Source organism: Equus asinus, chromosome 15 (assembly GCF_041296235.1).
Source record: "Equus asinus isolate D_3611 breed Donkey chromosome 15, EquAss-T2T_v2, whole genome shotgun sequence".
NCBI lineage: Eukaryota > Metazoa > Chordata > Mammalia > Perissodactyla > Equidae > Equus > Equus asinus.
Genome location: NC_091804.1, coordinates 32,866,246 through 32,892,032, shown reverse-complemented (window position 1 = coordinate 32,892,032; position 25,787 = coordinate 32,866,246). Strand labels below are relative to the sequence as shown.

The following is a 25,787-nucleotide window of genomic DNA, read 5'->3' as shown; positions in this document are numbered from 1 at the left end:
AAGTGGCCCTGGCTTGTTTCCCTGCCATGGATCACAGGGACCTTCATAAGTAGAGTCCTTAATTTCTGAAGCTATGGTATTACTTGGCCTTTCCGTTTTATCAAAGTATGTTTCAATTACCAAAAGGCGTGACTAAGGTGGACTGAAAGATAGTTTAAAATTGTTTATGCCCAAAATAGGCCGTATGCTAGTTTTCATTCAACTCATCAGAGCATGTTTATTCCAGCGACTAACAAGCTTTCTGATTCCATCAGCAAGAAAATGATGTTTAACAGGGAGGCTGCCTCCCCGTTTGTTATGTTTCGCGTATGAACTCGCACCCCCGAAGGACAGCTTTTCATGGCCCAAACAGCTATGGAGATCACTAGGTGGAATAATGTATGGCAGCTGTTCCAGGGCTGTCCACACTAGCTTCACGACTTTCGCTTGGTTTAACTTGTTCTGACAATAAATAGCAAAAGCCCCTCTGCTTTTCTGGAAGGAGTGTAGCCATTTCTAAATCAGCAGCAGCAACTGGACCAGCTTCCCCTCCCGGGTCGGGTCCTCAGCACGGCCTGTGTGTGTCCGCAGGGGTGAAGCCTCCGCTGGGACAGCAACACCACCCCTTCCCAGACTAACGGGAGAAAAAGGAGAGGAGGGGAGTAGTAGGATATGAAATGGGAAAGGCCGTTAGTTAGGGCTCTAGGCTAAAGGGTTAGACTCCATTCTTGGAGACAGCCACTTGAAAAGTTTTCCAACTAAGGAAGAAAATGCCAACATTGGATTGAGTGTACGTGTGGCCGCAGGTTAGCTGGGTCCTTGTGGTTTTAGGGAACCAAGTGGGCTTCCTAGAACCGCCTATTTCCAGGACCTTAAGAAACCGTAAGCCTTCCTCCCCAAGATTTCTATAAACTTCTGATGTTTATGTGCTCATGGTCTGGCCCTTAGTTCATATATGTGGTCTTTGCTCCATTCCTATGTCACCCAAAGAACAAAGCTCAATTCCTCTCTGATTTCCGTAAGAAATCCATGTGCGTTGAGCATTGTACACATTATTATAAATTTACTGAATATTTAGGAGGTTAGGAGTGGGTCACATGACACATTGATTCACCTTTGACCCTTCCACTGCTTCCGCTATGCTCCCAACCTCCCTCTTCCGTCTCCTGGGTCCCTCTCAAGAACAACCCACAGGTCTTTCTCCTTTGATGTGCAGAACAGTGTCCCCCATCCCCACTGCTTCCCCAGACCAGCTGATCAAGAATTTTCACAGCAAGGGCAGTCCTTTGGGTATTATCCTAAAAAGACATTTTCATAAGGGCTGCCAAGCGGAGGAAAAAGAACCTTCGCTTATCCGTCTTGTTTTGCATGACCCTCCCCCACACTACCTGCTAAATATAGCTCACATTTATTGAGGACTCACTGGTTACAGATCTCTGTGCTAAGAAGACACATCAAGATTCACAGCCACTCGTAATGACCCAGAGATGCTAAAAGATTTGACTATGACTCGGCTAGAAAGTGACAGCACTGGGATTTGAACCCGGGGCCCTGCAAGTGGGAGCCCCATTACATTTTGCTGCACTGCATATACAGACCAAAATGAGGCACCCACTGGACACCAGGACAGTCTTGAGCTCAACCGTAGAGGACATTTCTTGTGGATGAGAATCATTTCTCAGCCCCAAAGTGTCACTGGGAACAGAACACTTGGCTTCCCCCATCTTTCTCCCATTTCCCGTGGCTAGATTATGTGTGACGTCCTGGGTTGGGGGGGACCCTGATGATCCTTGGCAGCTCAAACACTGCATCTGCCCACACATCAGCCAGCTGAATGTCACCCGCACGGTTGCTGATGTGGTCTCCCGAATTAGGGAACTCAAGTGAAAGGATTTAGGATTAGAAGAAGCCTGCAACCTTCCCCAGCCCTCTGGGCACTAGGGGAGAGTGACCTGGAAAACCAAATGCAGCGAAGTGTCCCAAAATATAGGAGTCTGGTTTGAGGCATAGTAGAACCTATTAGCGTGAGAAATTGGTCTGGAAATCTCATTAAAAGAAACAAATCATTCCACATTCTCTCCAGATTGGAAATATTGGGGGTATTGGACTTTCCCTGGTGCCTCGGACCCATGTACCTCATGTCAGGATCACAGCGAACCTCTGGCAAGGCTAAATTCAATGCAGGTGATAAAAGGCAATTATTTTCTTTAAATGGGCAGTGCTGATTAGTTCTGATTTCTCTGGCCAGCCACACGCTTATCTATACCAGTCCCTCATTACTGTGAAGGGTGCTAGGCAGAAGAGCCAATGGCAAAGAGAAATGAAGTTCACACCGTGGATTTGTCACTACTGCACAACTCAGTAGATGATTGCCCAGCCACGGAGGCCCCTGTGACCAGCCCTACCCCTTGCCCTACACACACACACACACAGACACACACATCTCCTTTCTCAATATGCCCGGTTGACCCCCAATAGAGACGCCTGGAAAGCGAGGCACCATTGCGTTATGAAACTTAACCTCCTTGTCTTTGCTATTTAAGAGAGATGATAAGAAGAACAATCCTTCACATTTATATGTTAGCTATTAACATTATTGTTGTTATTCTTGTTGAGCACTGATAGGTTTGACAATAATATGAAGCGCTGATATTTATTGAGTGCTTTTTCCATGCCTGGCGCTATGCTAAGGGCTTTCTTCACAAGCATTATCTCCTTTATCCTCAGAGCACCCTGCAGGACAGGGCTTGGCAGACTTTCTCTGTAAAGGATCAGATAGAAAATATTTTAGGTTTTGCAGGCTCTATGGGCTCTATCTCAACTACTCAAATCTGTGTTGGAGCTTGAAAGCAACCATAGACGATACGTAAACAAATAAGCATAGCTGTATTTCAATAAAGCTATTTTAACAAATAAAAAGCTTTATTTACAAAAATAAAGCTTTATTTACAAAATCAGGCTGCTGGCCTATGGGCCGTAGTGTGAACCATGTTATCACTCAGCTAGAACTTCAGTTCCACAGCTAGGAAGGTGGGAGACACGTGCTTTTCTCTCTCCTACACGCTCCCTCCTCCCTGCTCTTCCATTCTGGTTCTATTTCTGGAGAAAAGATAGAATAAAAGATGTTTTTGCATGTGACTGCCCGGGGTGAATTGACTGTTCTCTCAACAAAAGGGAGAGTGATCATTTTCATGAAAATCCTGCATCCGCGGTGGCTATGCGGAGGCCCCTGGATTTCTGTGGATTACCTCTGTCAGTCTAGCTCCTTGTCTGCAAGCTTGGTGTAGGCTGTGGCAGACCCCACTGCTGAGACTCCATCCCAAGCTGCTCTCAGGAGCCTTGGTGGGTCTTTGCGAGTCTCAGCCACGTCTTCCGGGCAACCCTTACATGGAGGGTCTTTCTAACACATGGCATTTTTGTCCATGCTGAAGTGCCCCCCAGCAACCCTAGTGTGAGCTTTCCTCTGTGCCCCAACTCTGGGGCCTGCCGACCTGGACAGGGTCCATCTCCATGCCCCTTAGGAACCAGGAATTTGAGGGAGCATGTTTTGCCCTTCTCTGAGTCACAATCCCTGCCACCTACCTCAGTATTCTTTCCCCAGCTACAGTCATCTAGGGGCTCAACAGATACAGGGGAATAAAGTATCTGTCTCTCCTTCTTAGTGACACCATAAACTTAAGGAATGATTTATGATCTTGGACCAGGGTTTCTCAGTTCCTGCACTATTGATATTTTGGGCCAGATTCTGTAACCGAAAGTTCAGTCTCTGAACTCGATGCTAATCCAAATAACGAGAACAGAGTCTTGAGTGGAAGAGGAAAGGTTTTTACTATGCCAGGCACAGGGAGCAAAGCAAGGGCTCATGCCTCAAAAGTTGCTAGCTGCCCGATGAGGAATGGGTAGGGATTTTTATTTGGGGTTTTGGGTAGGGGAGGGGGGAGCATGTAGCTGTGCAGCTCGGTGCTTCCCCACCAGCCTGCGTTTGGCCTTGAGAGGCTGCTTGCAGCAAGGCGGGGGGAGGGTGAGATAGGAGGATGGCAGGTGGGCATCCTTCGCCGTTGTCTCCTCTTCTTGTTTGAGGCGGGTTCGAGCACCGGGAGTCGAGGAGTTGAGATCTGGGAAGCCTCTGCTCCTTGATACTCTTGAGACAGCGGCTTTCCTGGCAAACTCAAGGACACATGATTAGCTAAACTTTAGTGTGCCTCCAACTCCAGGCCACCTGGGCTTTTAGCAATTTGTAACTCCGATTTAGTTGTAAAGCTGAAGGAGTCCAAGTTTAAAGAAACAGGTATTTACATGTGAGTGGAGCTAGAGAAGCAGGAAAGGGGGTGGTGGGTTTTAGTTTTAACCCCATATACGCTGGGTTCAATGTGGGGAACTGATATCAGGGCTGATGTTAAGAGCCTGTAACAATTCCTCCTGGGGGAGCTACTATGTGCACTCTAGGATGTTTAGCAGCATCCTGGCCTCCACCCACTAGATGCCCATTGCAATCCACAGGTGTCACAATCAAAACTGTCTCCAGGCATCGCCAAATGTCCCCTGGGTGACAAAACACCCTCTGACTGAGAACCATTGTCTTAGGTTGAGGGACAACCGTTGCCATTTGCTCTCTCAGCTGTGGGTTCTAATTCCTAATTCTAGAAAAATGGGGAAGATCACAGACAAGATCTCTCCATACCATGTTATGTTATCTTTTGGTACAAGGTCAGCATCATTACCCCATTTTACACATGAGAAAACTGAGCTGGGTCAGAAAGCTAAGAAGCAGCAGAGCCTGGATTAGGACCCAAGCCTATCTGATGCCAAAGCCTATAAATGTTTTAAAACTACTGGCGATCTGATGATGAAATGAACACTGTGAAGGTTTTCCGAGAATGGGGAAAAGTTTGCCATGATTCCCATTGAACTAAAGTTATACCTGCCCTTCCCTCAGTGTTCTATCCAATCCTGACAGCAGTGCCTCAAGGTAGGTGTTATTCTCTCCATTTTATGGATGAGGAAGCCTAACAGATGGTTTGAAATCAGCATAGCAAAGATTTTTAATCCCAGTGTTTCTGTGTTCAGGGTTTTGACATTTCAACAACCAAAAAAAGGGATGGCTGCTCCCAACACGGAAGCTGAGTCTAATTTTCTGGATAGTACCCTAAATTTCTAGCCAATGTTTCCTGCAGGCCTTAAGAAAGGCTCAGGGATAAATGAGACCAAATCCCCCCACCCCTGGCCTTGACGTCTTTCTGTGACGTCTTTCCTTTCCCCAGCTCTGTATGCAGTACTGGCCTGAGAAGACCTCCGGATGCTACGGGCCCATCCAGGTGGAGTTCGTCTCCGCAGACATCGACGAGGACATCATCCACAGAATATTCCGCATCTGTAACATGGCTCGGGTAAGCGTGCGGCCGCCGTTGCTTTCTGTGCCTTTCCTCCCCCAAACAGACGGAGGCTGCTGGGAGAAGATCCCACACGCCAGCCAAGAGTCTGTGCTGTGCTCTCCTGATAATCTCTTCCTTGAGGAAGTGATGCTTCTGTCGATTCCGGCTCTAGACGTGGCAATGGCTCCAACACTCCGAGACGCACAGGGCGACATCCAACCTGCCATCTGCCTGTTTCCTGACACGCTTGCTGCTGTGTAGACAAAACTTCTCAGAGATTAGCGCTTCCCCACTGTGTCACACTGTTTTGGCATGAATTGATGCAGCCTTTGAATGGATCCAGTAAGCTTTGACTAGACCCTGGGAACACGAACATGAAAAATAATCAGTTGCTTCCGTGAGGAAATTCACTGGCTGGGTGGAAGAGTACTGGGTGGGAGAAAGGAGAATATTAGTAATTTATGAAATGGGGGCTAACTAAAATGGCCTTGGTCTTTACTCCGTCCCAGCCCTCAGAGTTCACTATCTGATGGGAAGGTGAGATATACTCTGGCACGTGAACCTCAGGGAGAGCGATGAATTCTGCCTGGAAGAGTCACAGAAGGCTTTTCCTGGAGAAAGGGACATTTGAATAAGGTTTTGAAGACTGAGTAGGAGTTTTACAGGTAGAGAAGGGGTGCAGGGCAGTCATGACAGGAGAATCACTGTGCACAAAGATGTAGAGATGAGTATGGGTATAGTCTGTGACTCTCCCCACAGGATGTGGCAAGGACCCCATTTGGTCCATCTCCCACTATAATGCTGCAGCGCCCGGGGTATCTGGAGGGCTTGAGTCCCCAAGCATCCCCAGCAGAACAGCCCTAACAGCCTCTCTGTTCTCAGCCACAGGATGGGTATCGTATAGTCCAGCACCTCCAGTACATTGGCTGGCCCGCCTACCGGGACACACCCCCCTCCAAGCGCTCTCTGCTCAAAGTGGTCCGACGGCTGGAGAAGTGGCAGGAGCAGTATGACGGGAGGGAGGGACGCACTGTGGTCCACTGCCTGTGAGTACCATGGAGGGGTCTCCAGGGCAACAGGGTGGTGGGTAATAGGACGAGCATGAGGATGCTGCTGCCACAAACACCAGTCCTAGGCATGCCTGGCTATACCACATCTCAGCACCCCTTAAAGGCCAATAGGAGTGTGTTCAAGGAATTTCGATCCTTTAATGGACTGGGGTTGCCAATTTTTTGCCTTGAACTAATGTTATACAACATATTATTGATGCAAAACTTGGTGGCCTTTCCACAAACATAGGGGGTGGACAGACTGCTCTCAGTGCTCCCAACAGGGAGATAAGCCCCACTGTCCAACAGGAGGCATGATGTGTCCTGCTAGTCATAAAAAAGCTCAGGATGAAGTGGGTTCCACTGACCAGATCCTCTTCTATTATTTCCTACAGAAAGAAAAGAAGAAAGGGGAAGGCATTGATTAAGTGAGCTTAATGCCAGACATTTTAAATGAATCACCTCATTCCATCTGTGAGGTAGATATTACCATGTTGTAGTGAGAAAACTCAGACACGGGCAGAGGAAGGGATCAAGCAATTATGAGAGGAGCTTTGGTTTGAACCACTGGGCTCCAAGCTACTGTGCTGTCCATTAACCCACGCTGCCTCTGAGTAAACCAAAGGACTCATCCACTGTGTCTGCCTGCTGGGACATCTCTACTATGGGCACAGTGGGAACACCGGGACATGGAGAGCATGAGAGGGAGCACTGCCCTGAGGGGCTGACCAGTGAATGCAAAGGGCCTTGGGAGCACTGTCTCCATTACTGGGGTGAGCTGGAACCTTTGCCTCCTGTCTTAGAATGGGTATGGTTGAGGCACAGAGTTTCCTGGTCAAATAGGCCCTGATGTCATAATGTGTGGTAGAGGTCAGGACCCCTAGAGGATTGTCATCTAGAAAAAAAAAAGCTGTCATCAAGAAAATCACTTAACTTTGTGAGCCTCAGTTTCCTCCTCTGTCCAATGGGTATTTTGACTTAGATCAACTTAAGATCTTGTGGCGTTTTGGCATGAAATATTTAGAGAACAAAAACAATTTATCTACCAACATAGAAATGCACAATGTCACGGTAGCAACTATGCAAATGGTTTAAATGTAACTACTTCAGAGAGCATGTGTCAAAGTCTACCATAGGAGGATAAAGCCACCTCAGAGAAAGATTCTACAAAGATCTCGGACCCAAAACCAATCTGTGGCCGTAAGAGCTATGTGTGGAACATTTGATTTGCAATCCTTCACTTCGCTTCTTACAACGTAAAATGATTTGGGGGGAAGTGATTGAGACGGCCTCACTCTTTAAAAATGTTATGCTAAAGGAAGATTGTAACAAAGTCTTCCCTTTTTCAAATAAATATTTCTGGAGCCGGTGGAGGCATTAATAACATCCTACTGAGCTCAGAATTGAGTTCAGTCTTTTCAAAACCAGGCCATTGACTTTGGGTACATCACTTCCTGTGTCTGAGCCCCAGGATCTCCATTCACATAATGAAGGGCAACTTTTGAGAGTTCAACTAGCTTGATGTTTCCTTGGTTCTCTGAGAATGTTACAGTTACCTGTAGCACACTGACCCAAACCCACCATTATTGTTCCTTCTTTTTCAGATAGGTGGTGCACACACATGTCAGGAAAATCAGAGAGCTTAAAGGGAGGTCACACACACACACACACAGTTTAAGGGCCACCACTGGTAGCAATCTCCCCTTCCCAAAGGATGCACATCACAGACTGGAGTCCAGGAAGATGCTGTGAGATGTTGCATGTCATGGTGGGTGACGCCAGCCAAGCTGAGCTGGCTCTGCCTACATCCCAGAAACTGGCAGTTTGTTCCCTGCCAACTAACCCCTCTCCCTCTAGTTCTGTCCCGCAAACTCAGGGGGCCTCACCTTTAGCATAGAGCCATACCTGTCCAGTCTCACTCCACTGGGTCCTGAGCTGCCTGTGTCCACTCACCTCTTCCTCTTGGACTCTGCTTTTCTTGCTTCAGGAAATGCTGAACCCTCCTTCCGGGATTTCCTTTCCTCCTCTTTCCCATGGGATTGTTTTTTAGCCTGCTTTTTGCAGAAGTATCTTTTTATCCATGTTCCCCCTAGCTAAGGTGACCAGCAGTTTGAACCAAAGGAAAGCACAGGAGTGTCCTTCTATCAACAGGGACCTTGGCATCTTTGGGGGCCAGAGACACCAAAACAGACATTGAAATGTAGGCACTGGCCAGGCATTGGATGAAGGGCAACTGTCTGTACTTGAAACATCTGGTCTTTGGGTATCCTATAGATAAAACATCTGGGAGATTGACTGAGTGCCTTAGCTTCCGTCCAGATGTTCTTAAGACACAGACCATTGCATGAAAACATTAGTTGCTCTTGGCAACACGCCCAGGAGTTCCAAATCTGGCAGATTTCTAAAGGGACTTTCCGTAAATAGTTGAAGGGGTATTTCCACGAAGATGACTTATGGAGCATCAGAAAGAAGGAGGGACAGAAGGATGACCCTGCAAAGAGCCCTGTATCTCTATTCCTCAGATCAGGAGGGTCTTGATTAAACCAGCATGCACAAATAGAGACCTATCATTTTGGGATACGGCATCTCAGACCCACCCCATCCTCCTTCCAAAACTTAGACTGGCTGACCCTATGCTAGCAGAGATGTCTCTGGTATTGCTGTCCTTAGTGGATGCGAAGAACTATGAGGAAAATCACATGCCACCTTCCGCTGTCTTCTTTGGATGTGTAAGTGGACCCAGAGCATCCTTTTAGACAAGGATGCAAGTGCCACATCTATGAAGACACACTATCTGTCTGCCCTGAGGATTTGGGTCGGTGTCCCACAGGTTAACTGTAACATGCTCATAGAATCAAGCAAACATCAAGCTAATTGAATTCTCAAAAGTCATCTAGTCTAACCCCTTCATTATATAAATGGGGAGCCTGGGGCTCAGACACAGGAAGTGACATGCCCAAGATCAAAGCAGATTCATAACACAGATGAGACTCAAATCGTAACTCATGGCTCAGGTTCAGGCTTTCACCATTGCCTCATCATGCATTTGCCAAGGCAGCCACTCCCCACTACTGCTGATGTGGCTTCAGGGTCAGCAGGTGCCTGAGGGTACCCAGGAATCTGGCTCACCTCTGCGCTCTGTGTTTAGAAATGGGGGAGGCCGCAGTGGGACCTTCTGTGCCATCTGCAGCGTGTGCGAGATGATCCAGCAGCAGAACATCATTGACGTGTTCCACATCGTGAAAACATTGCGCAACAACAAATCCAACATGGTAGAGACCCTGGTGAGTGTCCCAAGAACTGTTCTCCAGTAGCCAGGGCCTGACTGTGAAGAAAACAGCATCAAATAGTGAAAATACTCAACAACTAGGTGCTTATTGAGTCCCTACAGCCTACAACCTTTGCATACAGTTATCTGCTCTGCTTCCCTCCCTTCTGACGTCACCAACTTCTCTGTTCTATAGGACAGTCCAAATATTAATCCTTGTACACTCTTGTTTTACTCTTTTCATTCCTTAGGAAAGTGTCACTAGTTCAGGCTTAGAGGAAGGGATTCTGGATTAGTAGAGTGTGAATTATGTTTTCAGTTCAGTCCAATCCTATTCTAATTAATCTATGTTAATTTTTACAGTATAAAGCGTCAAGCGAGCACACTATGGAGAAAGGGATGGAAAGAGAGTGGGCAGGCAGAGTGATGGAGACAGACCATACACAAGGAACTTTAATATGTATCTTTAAACCTACTCTAAGTGTGGACTTTCTCAAAGTGAGGTCCTACTCAAAGTCTGGTCCATAGACCAGCAGCATCAGCATCACGTGGGAGCTTGGTAGAAATGCAGAATCTTGAGCCCCACTCTAGATTTACTGATTCAGAATCCATATGGATAATTTTGAATTGACTGTTAGTACAGACGTCAAATTTTCTTCAAAATCTGTATCTCTGAACTAAATGCATTTTCTCTTTCCTTTTCATCTCTCTCCTGTCTCCTCGTCTCCCTCTCTGCCTTTCGTCCTCTCAGGAACAGTATAAATTTGTATACGAGGTGGCACTGGAATATTTAAGCTCCTTTTAGCCTGATGGGATGGGGAACCTGCCGGAGTCCAGAACCTGCTGCAGCCAAGCCCCCTTTTCTGTGAGCGGCAGTGACTGGGCCCAGGGACTGAGAGGCGACACCCTGCCCAACTCCAAGGAGAAGACTTGTGGTCCCGTGTTCTGTGGTGGGCTCTGCACCTTCTGGGGGGGGGTCTCCTGTAGCTGTGGGAGATGCTGTTCTGAAAGGCCAAGGTTTCGCTTCCACACCCAGCCAGCCACAGCCACGGTCCATGCAGAAGTGCACCCACAGCAAGGCCCCAGATTTTTCGGTTCCTAGACCTCTTGCTTTTGCTCTTTTCAAGTGTGTGAATTTCATGGCAGGCCGACTGCGTGGTGCTGGGGAGTGGCAGGCTCGGCAGCACCTCCCTGTCCTGCTTGTCCTTGAGAGTGGAGGGGATGTGTGTTCTCTCCCACGCTGTTATGGAAATGGTTGAGTTCTTGAGGTCCCTGCTCTGCTGCCCCCTGCAATCTCCTTCAGGGGCCTCTGGCACTGGACACCTGCCAGTCTGGATCAGTGTGACCTCAGGATGCTCCCAAGACCACAGCAGAGGTCCCCGTCCTCACACCTAACCTGCATGGGGCTTGGCCCACTACCATTCTCTACCCCTCCCCCAGCCTGGGTCTTGACCTGCTGTCATTCACTGGCCAGCCCGCTGTGTCCACAGCACCCTTCAATAAAGGTTTTCTTTGCTTTTCTGTGGTCAGTGGGAGGGGGTGGCACTGCAGGGAACTTTCCTGCTCCTCCTTGTCTTTGTGAAAAGGGACCACCTCCCTGGGGCAGGGCTCTGGCTGACCCTGTGTCTCTTCGGTGGTGGCTCCTTTTGGAGGGATGAACAACATAAGAGTTGATTATTTTCCAAAGTGTATGTGAGAAGAAACTTTCTTTGGGGGAGTGTAAAATCTTAGTCTCTTATGTAAAAAAACAAAAAAGGTGGGGAGAGAATTCAGATGTGTAGCTGTAAAACAAATCTCTTTCCTGACAATGTCCTTAAAAGGTCCCACCTTGGGAGAGCACAGCCATTGAGCAAGGGAGAGATGGCCTAGTCTGAAGATGGTCCCTTTGGTTTCTAGAGCAGATAGAGTACCAGCTTTGTGCATAATCTTGGATCCGCAAATTCCAATTCCTTCCTGGAGATCCCAGCTGCCATCTTGAAAAAGGTCATTGTGGACCCAGTTATGCTTTGGTTTAAAACAGGCCAAAGGGATCAGAAGATCTAGGGTCTTGCCCATAATGTAGGTGAATAAATGAAAGGGAACCAACATTTGCTAAGCATCTACTGTATGCCAAGCTTGGCACATTCCATATGACATCTCATGCAACCTTAGAATCCCCATGAGCCAGCTATGAACCTGTTATCTCCACTTTACAAACTGAGGCATTCTCCTCAGTGATGAAATTCTGGGTTCCAAAAAGACAGATAATGATGTTGAGACTTATTTGTACTGTTTTCTTCATCCTTCCTCAGCCAAGCAATTATTTTATGGAGAGAAAATAAGGCCAGAAACTCTGAGCAGAGAACTCCATAATGGAAATTTAATTCTTTGTTTCTGATGCCAGTTCTTCTGGGAAGCCCAGAATTTCAGATATGTTTTAGTAACTCATTCTCAGCTCCCCAAGAAAGCTAGTCTCATTTAATATCTGAACCAGTGGAAACAATTCCCTGTTCCCTCAGGCTATGAGTTCTGCCAACCAGGGACACTCTCTCTACCTTGGTCTCTAGCTGGCTCTTAAGTACAATATCTGGCAGCCTCAGGGTGGCCTGGGATGGAGCAATCTCCATCTTGGAGGCTCATCTAGCTCCAGACAGGTCATGGGGAGCACAGAATTTAAAAAGGCACAATTTTTGCCCTCAAGAGCTCACTGTATACTGGGTAACTTGAACCACGGTGCAGCATGCAAGTGTTATAGAGTCGAGGAACATGACAGATTCTTGCCCAGGGCTTTCTAGAGAAGGTGACATCCATTCCAGCTGGGTCTCAACAGGTAGAAAAAGGAAGACAAGGAAATTCAGGCCAAGGGATCAGTATGTACAATGGCAAAAAGGTGTGAGAAATCACTGGATGGGTGGGTTGTATGGTGGGAGGTCAGCTCAGGTGGAGCACAGCAGACAGGAGGCGTGGCAGGAGATGAGCAGGGTCAGGGAGATGAACGCTCCACTGAGAGTGCAGACTTTGCCCCTGTGGGCAACAAGGAGCCAGCAGAGCCTTTGAGCGATGGGCTCAGCCAAGTGTCAGAGAAGGCTCCCTCTGGGGGAGTGGGGCTGCCTCTTTTCCTTTCATCAGACACTGTGAAAACACATTCCCTTAAGTGTTTACTTTTTAATATCTCATCTGTTTGTCTGTCTGCTCATTATTTTGTTGCTGGAACAAAATGCAGTGGATCATGAGATGCAGCTTCTATGAGGAACTTTGGGTCTCTGCTCTACCACAGAGCAGGGTGACCAACCCAGGCCTCCAGGCCCATGAGGACAGGACTTGAAAGGAACCCGCAGAAGCTACTCCCATTGGCTCAGGCTCTGGAGCTATCTGGAAGTCTAGGGATACAGACTTGATCAAGGAAGGGCTGTCACTTTGGAGGTTCAAAAGGAGGCATCTCAAAGCGAAGGAAGGCAAAGGAGCCCCACGATGAACTTGATCTTCTCCTTTCATGGGCCCCTTCCCAGGTATGCTTGAGCAGGTCCCCAGGCCCCAGCCCCCAGTGGTCCTGCTGGCTTCCCCTGGCTCCAGCCCACTGTTCCAGCCAGCCTTCCCCCAGCCTTTAAGGAGCCTGTAGCAAAGCAAATCAGCCTGTTGTATGCTCTTCCCTCAAATCTTGGCTCATCCTTACAGAATGGTAGTAGGGAGGCACTCTCTAACACAAATCCTGGGCTTTTTTCTGTTCAGGAAGGGGTGAAATAGCTGGCAGATAAAAATGACAGTGTCTTCTATCGTTTCAAATGGTAAGAATTTAAAATGTGACTTCAGGGAGAAGGAACATTGTGAAAACTCAGGCCACGGTGGGGTAACCCAACAAGGGCCAGTGATGGTTCCCCAGCTCATCCCCTCATTCCTCACAACCCAGCCACCCTCCAAAGAAGGTAGGGCAGTGAACGAGTCTTGGGCCGGTGTACACAGGAGGAAACTGAGGCTTGTGGATGGGGATGCCTTCCCCAGGATCCTGCATGGCAAGTGTGAGACAGAGCTTAGAGGAGATAGGGCATTGGTGCCCAGGAATTTGGACTTAATCTCTTCCCCGAAAAACCTTCTGAGCAAACACCACCTCCCCCAAGGTATCTTCCCACCCCTCCCCACTTATAGGGTGAGCTGACCTTTCACATGCAGAGGAAAATAGTATTAATGCTCTCTGAGTCTCCACAGCAAGGGCTAGCCTCTTGTCTCTTGGGTACCAAAGACAGTACCCTTACTTAGTACAGAACTTCTTCGTGATTCTCACCTCTTAGGTGTGGACTCTGTTTGGAGAAAATGCAAGGAATTAATGAGAAGCCAGGAGCTGTCCCCACCTGCATGTGTTTATGGCCTAGATAGCTTCAGGATATATCTTCGCTGTGTCCCAACATTGTGTCCTCTCGCTCTTTCTGGTGTGAAGATCCTGGGTCAGCCAGGGGCCTCCGAGCCTCTAGATGGCCACAGTATACCTTTCTTTGTGGGAACAGAAGGGGCCAGGTTGCTTTTGGTGCTGGCCTTCTCTTTAGGTATGGCCTGAGCAATGGCCTGCCAGATGTCAGCCCTCACATGGAACCAGCAGACCCTGTGCTGGGGACTCCAAAGTGTGAGCTCACTGAATTCTTCCAAAATTCATAAAAAGTGTTTGTGATTGTTACCATTTTACAGATGAGAAAACTGAGGTTCAGAGGGAAGAATCATTTGCCCACAGTTCCACAGCTAGTGAGTGAGGGAGCCAGGATTTAAATGGGTCTTTTTTACTTCAAAGACCATATTTTTCTACCTTTGTGTCTCAGATTTCCCCATGGGCTACCCATAATAGCAAAGACTAGAGTGAAACAGATAACCCAATGGGTCTTGTAAAGCCCAAAACAGACACTGGTAAGCTTACAATTCTTTCATGGTTCCATGTTTTACTTTAACAATTCATGTGATATTTGCATTCCACTCTAATTTTGCCTGATTTCTTTTAATATGACTGTATAAATATTTTTTAAACCACATGGGCCCTGTCCCTCATGGGATTTTGATCCCCTTAACTCACCACGATGGACCCTAGGGAACTGTATCCCAGTCTGAGAGGCACAGTGCCTGGCCATGCTGCTTCTTCCTGAGGCCAATTCAAGACTCAAGTTCAAGTCCAGCTCACCTTACCCTAGGCAGATCCTTTGGTGTGGGGGTATATCCTGACCTCACTGTTCATGGGTTGATCTCAACTCAAGTCTTCAGGTGGATGCTGGAAGGAACCCATTGACATATACTAGAATGATGAGGATGTTCCCATCTGGCGTGGTGAAGGCTGAGCCCATAAAACCCTAAAGGTAAAGGAGAAGGCGGACACAGCCTTACTCAGTGGATTCCTGAATGCTGGGTCTTCTAGAAGGTGGTGCCCTTTGTCCAGGCAGAGTCATGTGGTTGCTAATATGGACAAATCTGAGGACACACTTTACAGGAGGGGCTGGGGTCTGGAAGGCTTCTCACTTTACTTCAACTACACATACTTACTGGTTTCTTACAACATGCAGGGCCCTTTAGGGGGTGCTACCAGGAAGCACAGGTTACTATGGCACAGTTCATCCCTTGGTGAGGCATGGGGTTGTGGTGGAAAGAGCTCAGTCTTCAGTTCTGATGCAAGCCCAGCCATTTCTTGGCTATAGAATGCTGGGCCAATCAATTAATGGAAAAAGATGTGAAGAGAGGAGGCTTGGCCAGGTAGGGGTAGATTTGGAGAGCTTTGGGCAGGAAAATAGGAAGGCAAACCAAGAAGTTGAGACCCAACTGGAATACTCAGAACCAAGACTGCATATGGACTACTAGGCAAAGTGGTCACTTCTATGACATAACAGGACAGGGGATGAGGAAGGACTGGCCAGAACCACTTGTTGCTTTAATACAAGTCTCAGTGTCTTGGAGAAAAGATGATAATTTTCCCTCTGACCTCTCGTGTTTATTCATCATCCATTCCCCATTGCTAAGCTAGCTCCTGCTGTGCACCATCACCAGGAACCACATTTCCTAAGCTGTGGTATGAATCTCTGTAGTGTGAACAGAGGTGTCAGTCTAGCAAGGCTGCTGCATACAGCAGAAGTGAGGCCCAGGGAGGAGCAGCCAGGTACTTATCATGTCATTTCTGCAGGAGTGACTGCCCAACCCAGATCCAGAGACATTGAAGGGGATTATAATTCTCCTGCATCTTACAGCCTTAGAACAGAGTGAAGAAAGCTATCCTCTCTTAACCTGGACAATGGCCACTCCTGGGCTGGACAGACAGGCCATTAGCACCAAGCTGAGTCAGGAGGAATGCCATGGAAAATATGGGTGAGCCCAAGGATAAGATGAGCAGGATGCTAATCCTAAATCATAAGGCCAATAGCCTGTGCTAGGCCAAGATCCCTGGGGATAAATGTTCAACCCAAGCTGAAGGGTGGGTCAAAAGATGAGTGACATGGATGGCCATTTCATCTGAAGGCCTGAGTTGCTTTCTCCATCGTCAGACTAGTCTGAACTCCTTCTCGGCCAATGACGCCAGCTCCAAATCACAGCCAAATAGCACAGGGAAATAGGTAAAGTGAATCCAACTAAAGGAGACCAGCTGAGATTCAGCCTCGTTCTTATATTCCCATGCAGGGGCTCCATGGCTCCATGTTGGAGGTTTTCCATGTATACATATCTAGAAATGATAAAATGTAGGCTTTGGCTTCACCTAGCAGGCATCTGCCTTTGAGGTCATATACTATTTGAACAGCATGGAGAGAAGTCAGTGGCAGAGAGTAGAGGGGGCTGTTCTAGCTCCGGTTTCCTCTGACACATATTTCAGGGTCATAGATATGACCCTCAGAAGCAAAGCAGAGATGTCTAAGCCATAGTTGTGCACATAGCAGACTCTCTTCCGGTTTACTGGTGACCAGAGATAGACTTTTGCATGGCACTGACTGACTGTACCACTGTCTTGTAGAGTCCAAGACCATCTCTTTCATCCCTCTCACCTACCTCCAGAAAAAGTGGGAAAAGGTCATCAAAGGGGCCACATTCACCCCCTGAAATTCACCCATGAATGTTAGGTTCACTAAGAGGAGCAGTCAGAACCCACAATGGGAGACCCCAGGCCTGGCATCCTAGTTATCTAAGAGATTGGGAGTAGTCCACTGGGGCTGATACAAGGGATGTGGGAAGACTTAGGATGGATGAGCGTTCAAAGCGAGGAGCTGTTGGGGCTGAATCACGATGGAGCTTCCTTCTGGTTCTGAGAGCTGCTCTGGGTCATGGAATTTGGACCCTGATCCTTGCTTGGAATGTTCAAAGAATGAGAGTCTGGGGGCCTTAGAGTGTCGGACAAGAAAGTATTGGTATGAAAACCTGGAACTCAAGGTAATTAGTGTAACTCATGGTTCCTTGGTGGGTGGGACTTTTAGGTTTGGGGAAGGAAGGAGAGTGTGAAGTAACTTACCAAAATTGAGTCCCTGTACATGTATTTCAGCGCCTTTGGGCTTGTGAATACATATCAGTGGGGCTCCTAGGTGATGGTCCAGCAAACTCTCAGTGCCCGCCATGCCCCTCTGTCTGCCATGGAGGATTAATGATGTGGGGCGTTCCTTGGGCCAAAGCCCCCAGGACAATCTGGAGGCTCAGAGGGCAAAGTGGTGTCATCAGACTTCCAAAGGGTCAGGCAGAATACTAGTGCCTATGTCCTCCATAGGTCTGCAGAATGTTAGACAAATTCAAGCGAAGTTTCCTAGTCCCAGGTCACTCCCATGAGTGGAACTAGGTCCAAGAGGTGAAACGTACTAGATGTAAGGAAGAACTTGCTATCCGCCAGAGAGGATGAGCTGCCCATCTCAGCAGTGGTCCAGCAGAAGCCAGACATCTCTTTAAGGGAAAAAGAAGCATTGCTGAGATGGCTTTTAAGTTGCTTCCACCCTAGATGGCTGAGATCTTATGGAGCTAGGACCGTGTTTGAACTCCTTCATTCCCTCAGAGCACAAAGCCAAACAGGTTGTACTTGGTTTGTGGAGGTTGAAGCCCCCTGCTCTCCTACCCAAGTCTTCCCACCACACAGGCCAATATGCTGTTCTGGCCACACATCTAAGGCTCATCCAGGCCAGTTATCATCAAACAGCCTAGAGAGAACAGTTGCTTAGCCATAGAGCCAATGCCCACCAACATCTCTGATGAGACCAGCCATAATTCAGACCCATTGGCCAACAGGGCCATCAGTGACAGCCAGAACCAGTAGAGGTCCAAGCAGGACCCAAAGCAGGGCTTTGCTTACTATACACATTATCTCCAGAGGTTAATTCTACCCCTACTCCCCACTTGAGGCCTGTTGGACCAGATTGCAAGAGGGAAAGCACAGTGACACAGTTGACACATGATTATAATCATCCCCAGTGCATCCATTTCCTTGCCAGGTGGATCCTGAGCTAGCCCAGGTCACTCCAGGCTAATCTTATTGGCAGTTAGACTCAAAAGCACTTTTCTACCTTCTCTTTTCACCCTATATCCTACTATCCAATGAAAGACAAAGAGGCGGGGCTTCTACCATTGCCTTGGGTACTGGACACCATCAGAGCCCTCTAAGGGCCATCATGGGGTTCCCGCTCAACTCCAGGGAGACTGACATTTTCACATCTGCTGGGCATATGATATTGCATGAGACCAAAGTCTCCACACTGTTTGCAGCCTCTTCCATGAATCCCAATGGCCTGCACCTGTACAGTTTGGGTGTTTGATAGATAAAGCACGTATGAGAAGAGAAAACAAGATAAATTAACTTTTAAAAGAAGCCAGCACTGTGCTGTCAATGTTCTTTTTTTTCTTTTCGTTTCCAATTCTAGCTTAAAAAAGCAGAAAGTAAATAATGTCAGGTCAATGAATATCAATATATTTTTTGACTGTACATTACAGTGATGTGTAATCTTTTTACACCTGCAAGTTCATCTTATTTATTCTTGTAAATGTTCCCTGACAATGTTTGTAATATGGCTGTGTTGAAAATCTATACAATAAAGCTGTGACCCTGAGATTCATGTTTTCCTAAGATATTCGCACTCGTGTCTTCCTGAGGTTGGGTGGGGGTGATGTGGAGACAGGTTGAAAAAGAAGGGGGAGACAAATGGGTGTTTTGTTTTGTTTTTTGGTGACGAAGATTCTAAGCTAACATTCCTGCCAATCTTCCTTTATTTTGTTTGTGGGTTGCCTCCACAGCATGGCTTACAAGTGGTGTAGGTCCACGCCAGGGATCCGAACCCACGAACCTGGGCCACCAAAGCAGAGCACACCAGACTCAACCACTACGCCATGGGGCCAGCCCGAGATAAACCTATTATTGACTAGATTTCTTTATATTTATGTTCATTTAATCCTCACATCTACAATGCAGGAAATATGTATTATCTTTTCTTCACAGATGGGAAGGTTGAGATTCATAAATATTAAGGGATTTTCCACGATTACACATTACACTAGTAAAAGAGTTGGATAAAACACTTTTTCTCAAGTGGGGTCCATAGAGCACTGCCATCAGAATCACTTGGGAAGTTTGTAAACAGACAGATTTTTTAAGAATCACAATTTACAGAATCACAACTTCAGGATCTGCATATTAACAAGCTGCCTAGATGTATTGATAGCTGTTGCTGCATCATATACCACCCCAGAACCCAGTGACTTCAACCAGCAGTCTTTTATGGTGGTCAGCTGGGGCTTGCTTGATCTACGCTGAGCTCAGCTAATCTCAGCTGGCCTGCTCATGTGTCACTAAGGGCTCTACTGTAGGCCAGGCTTGCCAGGCCGCCTTGACTGGTGCAGCTCTGCTCCATGTGTCTCTTATCCTGCCCCTTGGGCCAGTGAGATAGCCTAGGCATATGCTTCTCATGGTGATAGCAAGAGCCTGAGAGAGAAAGTCCAATTACATAGTTGTTTCTAGTCATATCTGCAACATCCCATTAGACAAACCTGGTTGCATGACATACTCATAATCAAGGGACAAGGAAATATACTCCACCTCCTGACATAAACCCTGCCTCTCAATAAACTTTCCAATAAGTGCTCAGATTGGGTACCAAATCAATGGAGCCAGATGCAGCCTTTAACGCTCTCATCTCAGAGTCTGGTCTGCAGATCCCCTGCATCACTTCACCTGAGAAACTTCTAAACATGCAGAGTCTGGTTCAGTAGGTCCAGGATAGGTCCAAGGAATCTGTATGCTTAACAAGTGCCCCAGGGGATTGTAATACATGCTGAAGTTAGGCAAGCGCTGTTCTAAATGCTGTTGCTGTTAGAAAGGGACCTATAGGGCCCAAGGGGACAAGGAGACAAACCAGTTCCCAAACCAGAGATTGAGGCTGCCCATCTCTGAGTTGGATGCACATGCTCTCTACTTCCCAGGTGAGCAGAAGAAATAGTTGGAATCAGCTCCTTGGAGCTTACTGGTTCCCAAGTTCTTTATATGTATCCAGATATAAATGTGAGCTGGAAGCATGAGCCATAGGGCCGGAGCCGAGGGTTCTCTTCATTCTCATTCAGCCTTAGGAACCCTGGCAGGTTCTTCAGCCTAAGGGACCTCTATGTAGTACCCAACAGACCCCCATAAGCCACAAAGCCCAGAGACATGTTCTTTCCAGCTGGAGTCCTGAGTGGGGAACCTGGTGGCCAGCCAGATAGTAATCCTTGTCCCTTTGTCCTTGTTAATCTCACTTACTCCGCCTGCTATATTTATTCTTTTGCCACAAAATGTAATAGTTGACATTTGGAAAATAAAATTAGAAAGAAGGAAAAATCTCACATATCTCCTAATAGCAAAAACACTTAGGGGCATATCATTTTCTCCCAAATTGGAAAGGCCTTTTAAAGAGTTATTTAAAAAAGTAGCATGTACTCACTTGGAAGAACTCAATACAGAACTTTTTGAGGCATAAAGTAAAAGTTGTCACTTCTCAAAGGTGCTTGTTCATATTTTCATGACTTTTCAAACCTTTCTATGCATATATAAACATACGTACATTTTTTACATAAATGACTTCAACCTACATATATATTCTGAAACAGGTTTCTTTCCACTTAACATCAAGCATATTTCCATGGAAATATTCTTAAATATCCCTTTTCTTTCTTGATACCTTCCTAGTACTCCTGAACCTAAGCCTAACCTGGTTTGGATACATTAAGACTCAGGCGCTGTCACAGTGATGCCTTTGGACCATTGTTAACAGTGAGGGACAACCACCCCTATGTGCTCCAGTGCTGGAGACCAGAATAGCACAATTCTCTTTGCATGTCTGTTGATTGCCCAAGCGGGACCTGGTCTAGCCCTCCTGTCTGGCTGGACCTGGAGTGTGGAGCCACATTAAACCTCAGAGCACCTTGGATGGACTCTGATGGAGAGCTCTGGTTTAGCTTAAGATCTTCCTCTAATTCCAGGGTTCAAGCTTTCCATCAGAACTCCAGGGGACCTAGAAGCCTTCAGATCCTTGAGAATGTGGCACAAGGTCACCGACATGCCACACAGGAGGCAAGAAGTGGGATTTGACTTCCTCTGGCAGGGTTTGGGGAGGTAAAGAGAAGGGAAGCAGGAGAAGTGCAGAAGAAGCCAGCAAGATGGAGAAAGGAAAACATTCTTGGTTAATTTTAGAAAAGTTTTCACCACTTAATATTTAGGGAGCACAAGTAGACCCCACAAGGGTTTGGCCTGAGTAGATTTCTCTTGAAATCTAGCAAAGGGACTGAACCTGAAATTTCCACTGACTTGCCGTAGAGATATGGCACCCACAGGCAGACGACATCCACAGACTGAAAAACTAGACGCAGAGAGGACCGTTTCCATACAACCCACGGAAATTAGCAGAAATGAGGAGGGTTTCACTTTTCACAAATCATGGATCAGCACTAGAACAAAACTGAACTACTTATTTAAGGACATCTGGAGTGCAGCAATGGATAGATAGAGAAACACACAGAGAAATATAGATAGAGAAATTAAATTGAATATATAAATGAAGGAAAGATTGTATCACTATATTAGCAGTGATTATCTCTTATCGTAGGGAACATGCATAATTTTTGTTCTTTGTAATTTTCTATATTTTCTAAAGTTTGTATTACTTTCCTACCTAGAAACACTAATTATATAAAAAGGGTGGGCAGAGCAGGACATAGGAAAAAAAAAAAAGCAGGATAGATAAGGCGATGCCAGGAATAGAATCACACCCAAAAGCCTTCTGCACACCTGGATCAAGAGGTTCAAGAACTTGGCACTGACCATCTGCCCAAGAAGGAGAACACAGTCAATTAGTCAACTCAATGTCAAAAATTGGAAGGAAAAGAACAGCTGCTTAGCATAAATAAAAGTGTTTCTGCTACAGAGGATAGAAGTAATTTTTTCCAGGTCCCCCTAATAAAGAAAAGCTTCAACAGCATCCTTAGGGAATACAACATTTCCCTCTTGAAGGCTGATGGCCTCATGCCATAGAACAACTCAGTGAAAGCTCTTTACTGGAGGATCAAAATGAAGGGGCCCAGCTACACGGTTCTCTGCGAAGTGAAGGTTTGCAGAATCTTGGGTATCATACAGCCTGAGCATCACACTGCTCTCCTCTCTGAGTGGCCACGAGCTGGGGGCTTTTATCTCAGACCATTACCAGCAAAGCAGCTGTTCTAAGTTGTTGGTTGAATTTGAAGCCTGGCTTTAAGAGCCAGCTGAGGCAGGAAGAAGATTAACATGTCCTTTTGAGAGTTGAGGACATTAACAGCTATATGTGCCTAGAAATAAGCTGAACTCATCCCTTTGTGGGGTGGGGCAGGGCGAGGCCAAGAAGCCATCCTCATTCCAGGTTATGATCATGGCTCATAGCTACTTTCCTACATTCTTCTAAAATACCTACAAATACATAGTAAAAGCTGGAAACTTGGCCACAAGTCATTGAGTGAATCTGGGAGGAGTTTCCTCTGATTACAGCACACGAGGAGCTGAAATGAGAATCATAATCAGTGGTTGATGCTGAATCGTGTTTTGCTACCTAGATGATATAAAGAAGCCTCAAAGAAGACGAAGTGTTCCAACCCTCCAGATGGTCTGCTCTCACTCAGAAAATTGATCAATCGTCCATTTCTATCTCCTGGAAGATGAAATAACATTAAGAAAAACCTCTATGGGAGGGACAATGGCAGGGAGAAACTTGTAGAAATGCATGCTGATGATTTTAGTTTTCATGCCCCTGCATCTGTTCGGAGAACCGCAGAGAGACGCAGGGAGAGGAGAGAGCACATTGACAGTTAACTATGTACAAGACCAGGTAAAGCCGATGCCTACCGCGTCACTTCGAATATGCTCAACCTCACCTCTCAGCTCCTCCATGGCTGTGGTGACCGTTTCCAAGCAGCCTTCTGCAGGTTTCAAGCAGGGGTAGCCCACGGTGCCTCCCCTCAGGCAGGCTCTGCGTCTCTTTCTTCCTGCCCCACAGCTTCTAATGCTGTGCTCTGAGATGCCCACAGGAACCCACTTAGCTCTCATATGTGTGCCACCCAGAAATGCAGGGGCGTTAACACCCCATGGGACAGCCTTTGGCCAACAGGGGCCTGGAGCCTGTAGACAAATGCTTCCTTCTTTCTTTCCTCTGAAGGCAGTTCTGAGCGATATTTCATGTAACTTTTCAAAGGGCCCCAGAACCAGCAAACAGACCCTTGTAGAAGTAGCTAGCTCCGTAACACAACCTCGTATTGCCCCGCCTTCCCTCCTTCCCTGATTGACACCCCACACAGACACTGTGCCCTGGAATCTTATTTCCAAATAAAACATTGTCTCAGGCTTGGCGTTTAGGGGCACACTAGCTGGGAAACTGGGCTTAAGCTATGCACGATAACCCATCCTCCAGCTGTTAAACTGAGATGGGACCCCGCCAACACGCATAGAGGGCTGCCAGCGGTCCAGTCAAGTTTTTGATCCAGGGACAAAAATGGACTTGGTATAAAGTGATTCATATGAGAGGGGCTATCCTCATGTCCTAGGCTCATCCTATGTGTCACGACGTTAATTTTGCTTCTCAGATTTGGGAACAGGAGTCCTGCCATCCCATATGTTGCTGAAAATAGTAAGCCCACCCAATAGACTGTAAGAAGGAGCGTGAGTGGCCCCGTAGGAGCCCTGTGATGAGCGCCAGCACACTGGGGTGGTTGGCCAGTGGAGCGGGGAGTATCTGATGTGGGATCCACGCCCACAGAGCCAGGAGCCTACAGCAATACCTACTCCCAGGCTGCCCTTCGCAGGACATGGGTCCTGACAAGCCATGTAGGCAGCTAGCGGGAGAAAGAGCACCAGGAAAACATGGAGGGAGGGGTATTCCTGCCAACAGTAAATGCAGGCGCAAACCTCTTCAGGGCTGAGGAAGCTGCCTGCACTGAGAGCCCCGGCTCTGCCCAAGCCGCCTGCCCTCACAGGCTGTCGGGATTCCCAAGTGGCAGAGGAAACATAACGGCAAATCTCAACTTCCTTTTCCTTTCCTCGTGTTCCCTCCACCGTGCTCTCTGGATTCCCAAGTGGCAGAGGAAACATAACGGCAAATCTCAGCTTCCTTTTCCTTTCCTTGTGTTCCCTCCACCGTGCTCTCTGGCAGCTCCTGACTCTGAGCAAGCTCAGGACTCCTGTTGTAAGGAGGAACAAGCAGAAAACATCACCAGACACATGAGAAGATGCAGGAGTTCAAAGCCGAGGTTCACTCTGAGGAACCAGAGACAGCGCCTGCCCATGAAATCAAGTCCCTGCCAGGAAAAGGCAGACATCTTACAACAAATCCAAATGCAGAAAAACGTCAGATTTGAGAACTGAATCCAAGAACTTTTCCTTTTGTTGTATCCAACAAAAAAAACTGCTGACAACTCCAACAAAAATAAAACACAAATACTCAAAATTAGGAAATAGGAAACGGATATAATAGTGAAAGAGGAAATTATATAGCATTATAAAAGGACATTATGAACAACTCTGGCAAGTAAATTTTAAAATATTGATCAAGCAGATTATTTTGGAAATGTATGAATATAATCAAAATTGGCTCAAGAAATAGAAAACTTGAGAAGACCAATTATCAGAGAAAAAAAATTCAAGTAGTTAATCTTCCCTAAAAGATACAAGAACAGATAGTTTTATGGGTGAACTTGATCAAACTTTCAAACAAAAAAAAATAATTCTTATGCTGTATCTACTATTCCAGAACAAAGCAAATAAAAGAAAGCTTCCAATTCATATTATGAATATTATGAAGCTAAAATAGCACAGATACCAAATCTGAAAGAGTATACACACACACACACACCCCCCTAAAGCTTGTAGACTAGTCACATTTATAAATACAAAGAGTTTTAATAAATATTAATTATTACACTTAGCTGCTTTTTAAAAATAATATGCCAGGTCCAAGTAGCCTGTACACCAGGAATTCAAGAATAATTCAGTATTAGGAAGTCCACAGGTAAAAGGAGAAAGATGTATATAATCATCTTAATAAATACTGAAAAAGCATGTGACAAAATGTAATATCAATTTCTGATTAAATACAATAGTCTCAGTAAGCTAGTAATTGTAGGATACTTTGTTAGTATCAAAAATTAAAATAAGGAGTTGTAGGCATTATCAGAATTCATCCATCTCTACATCCATTTCATCTAGGTATAAAGAAAAATTACACCTTTCCATCTCCTTGAAATTGTTGGGGTTGTGTGACAAGTCTTGGCCAATAAGCTCGAGCAGAAATGCTGTACATCAATTCTATGCCAAAGTATTTAACTGCTGGGGGAGACTCTACAGCGTTTTCTTTCCCGTCCTCATCAATCAAGATGCTCCTGTGTTCCAGATGGTGCGGTCACAGGATGGGGGGGGGGGTTCCCCATCAGCCTGGATCATTGAATCATCACGTGGAGGACAGTTGCTCCTGGGCATTACCTGGACCTACAGAACTTTATGGTACTTAGCCACTGGGCATTTGGAGTTCTATATTACCACAGACTGCCCAATATAAATACCCAAGGTATTGTTTATTCCTATTAAAGTCATGAATGCTTACATCATTGCCATTATTTAATATTTTTGGCTTCGGGGCCAGCCCAGTGGCACAGCAGTTAAGTTTGCACTTTCCACTTCGG

The 25,787-nt window shown here is 46.5% G+C and overlaps 1 protein-coding gene across 15 annotated transcripts in view; it reads left to right on the top strand.

Annotated features, from left to right (window-relative positions):
• PTPRT (protein tyrosine phosphatase receptor type T) overlaps positions 1-18,676 on the top strand; it is a 1,011,807-nt gene extending 993,131 nt beyond the window's left edge. For all 15 annotated transcript variants that reach the window (XM_070485956.1, XM_070485943.1, XM_070485942.1 and 12 more), the window contains 4 exons: positions 5,241-5,366; positions 6,234-6,397; positions 9,549-9,684; positions 10,420-18,676. In XM_070485956.1, the coding sequence (XP_070342057.1) occupies positions 5,241-5,366; positions 6,234-6,397; positions 9,549-9,684; positions 10,420-10,473 (480 nt within the window). In that variant the 3' untranslated portion in view covers positions 10,474-18,676. The remainder of the gene's footprint in view (positions 1-5,240; positions 5,367-6,233; positions 6,398-9,548; positions 9,685-10,419) is intronic.
• The last annotated feature ends 7,111 nt before the right edge of the window (positions 18,677-25,787 follow it).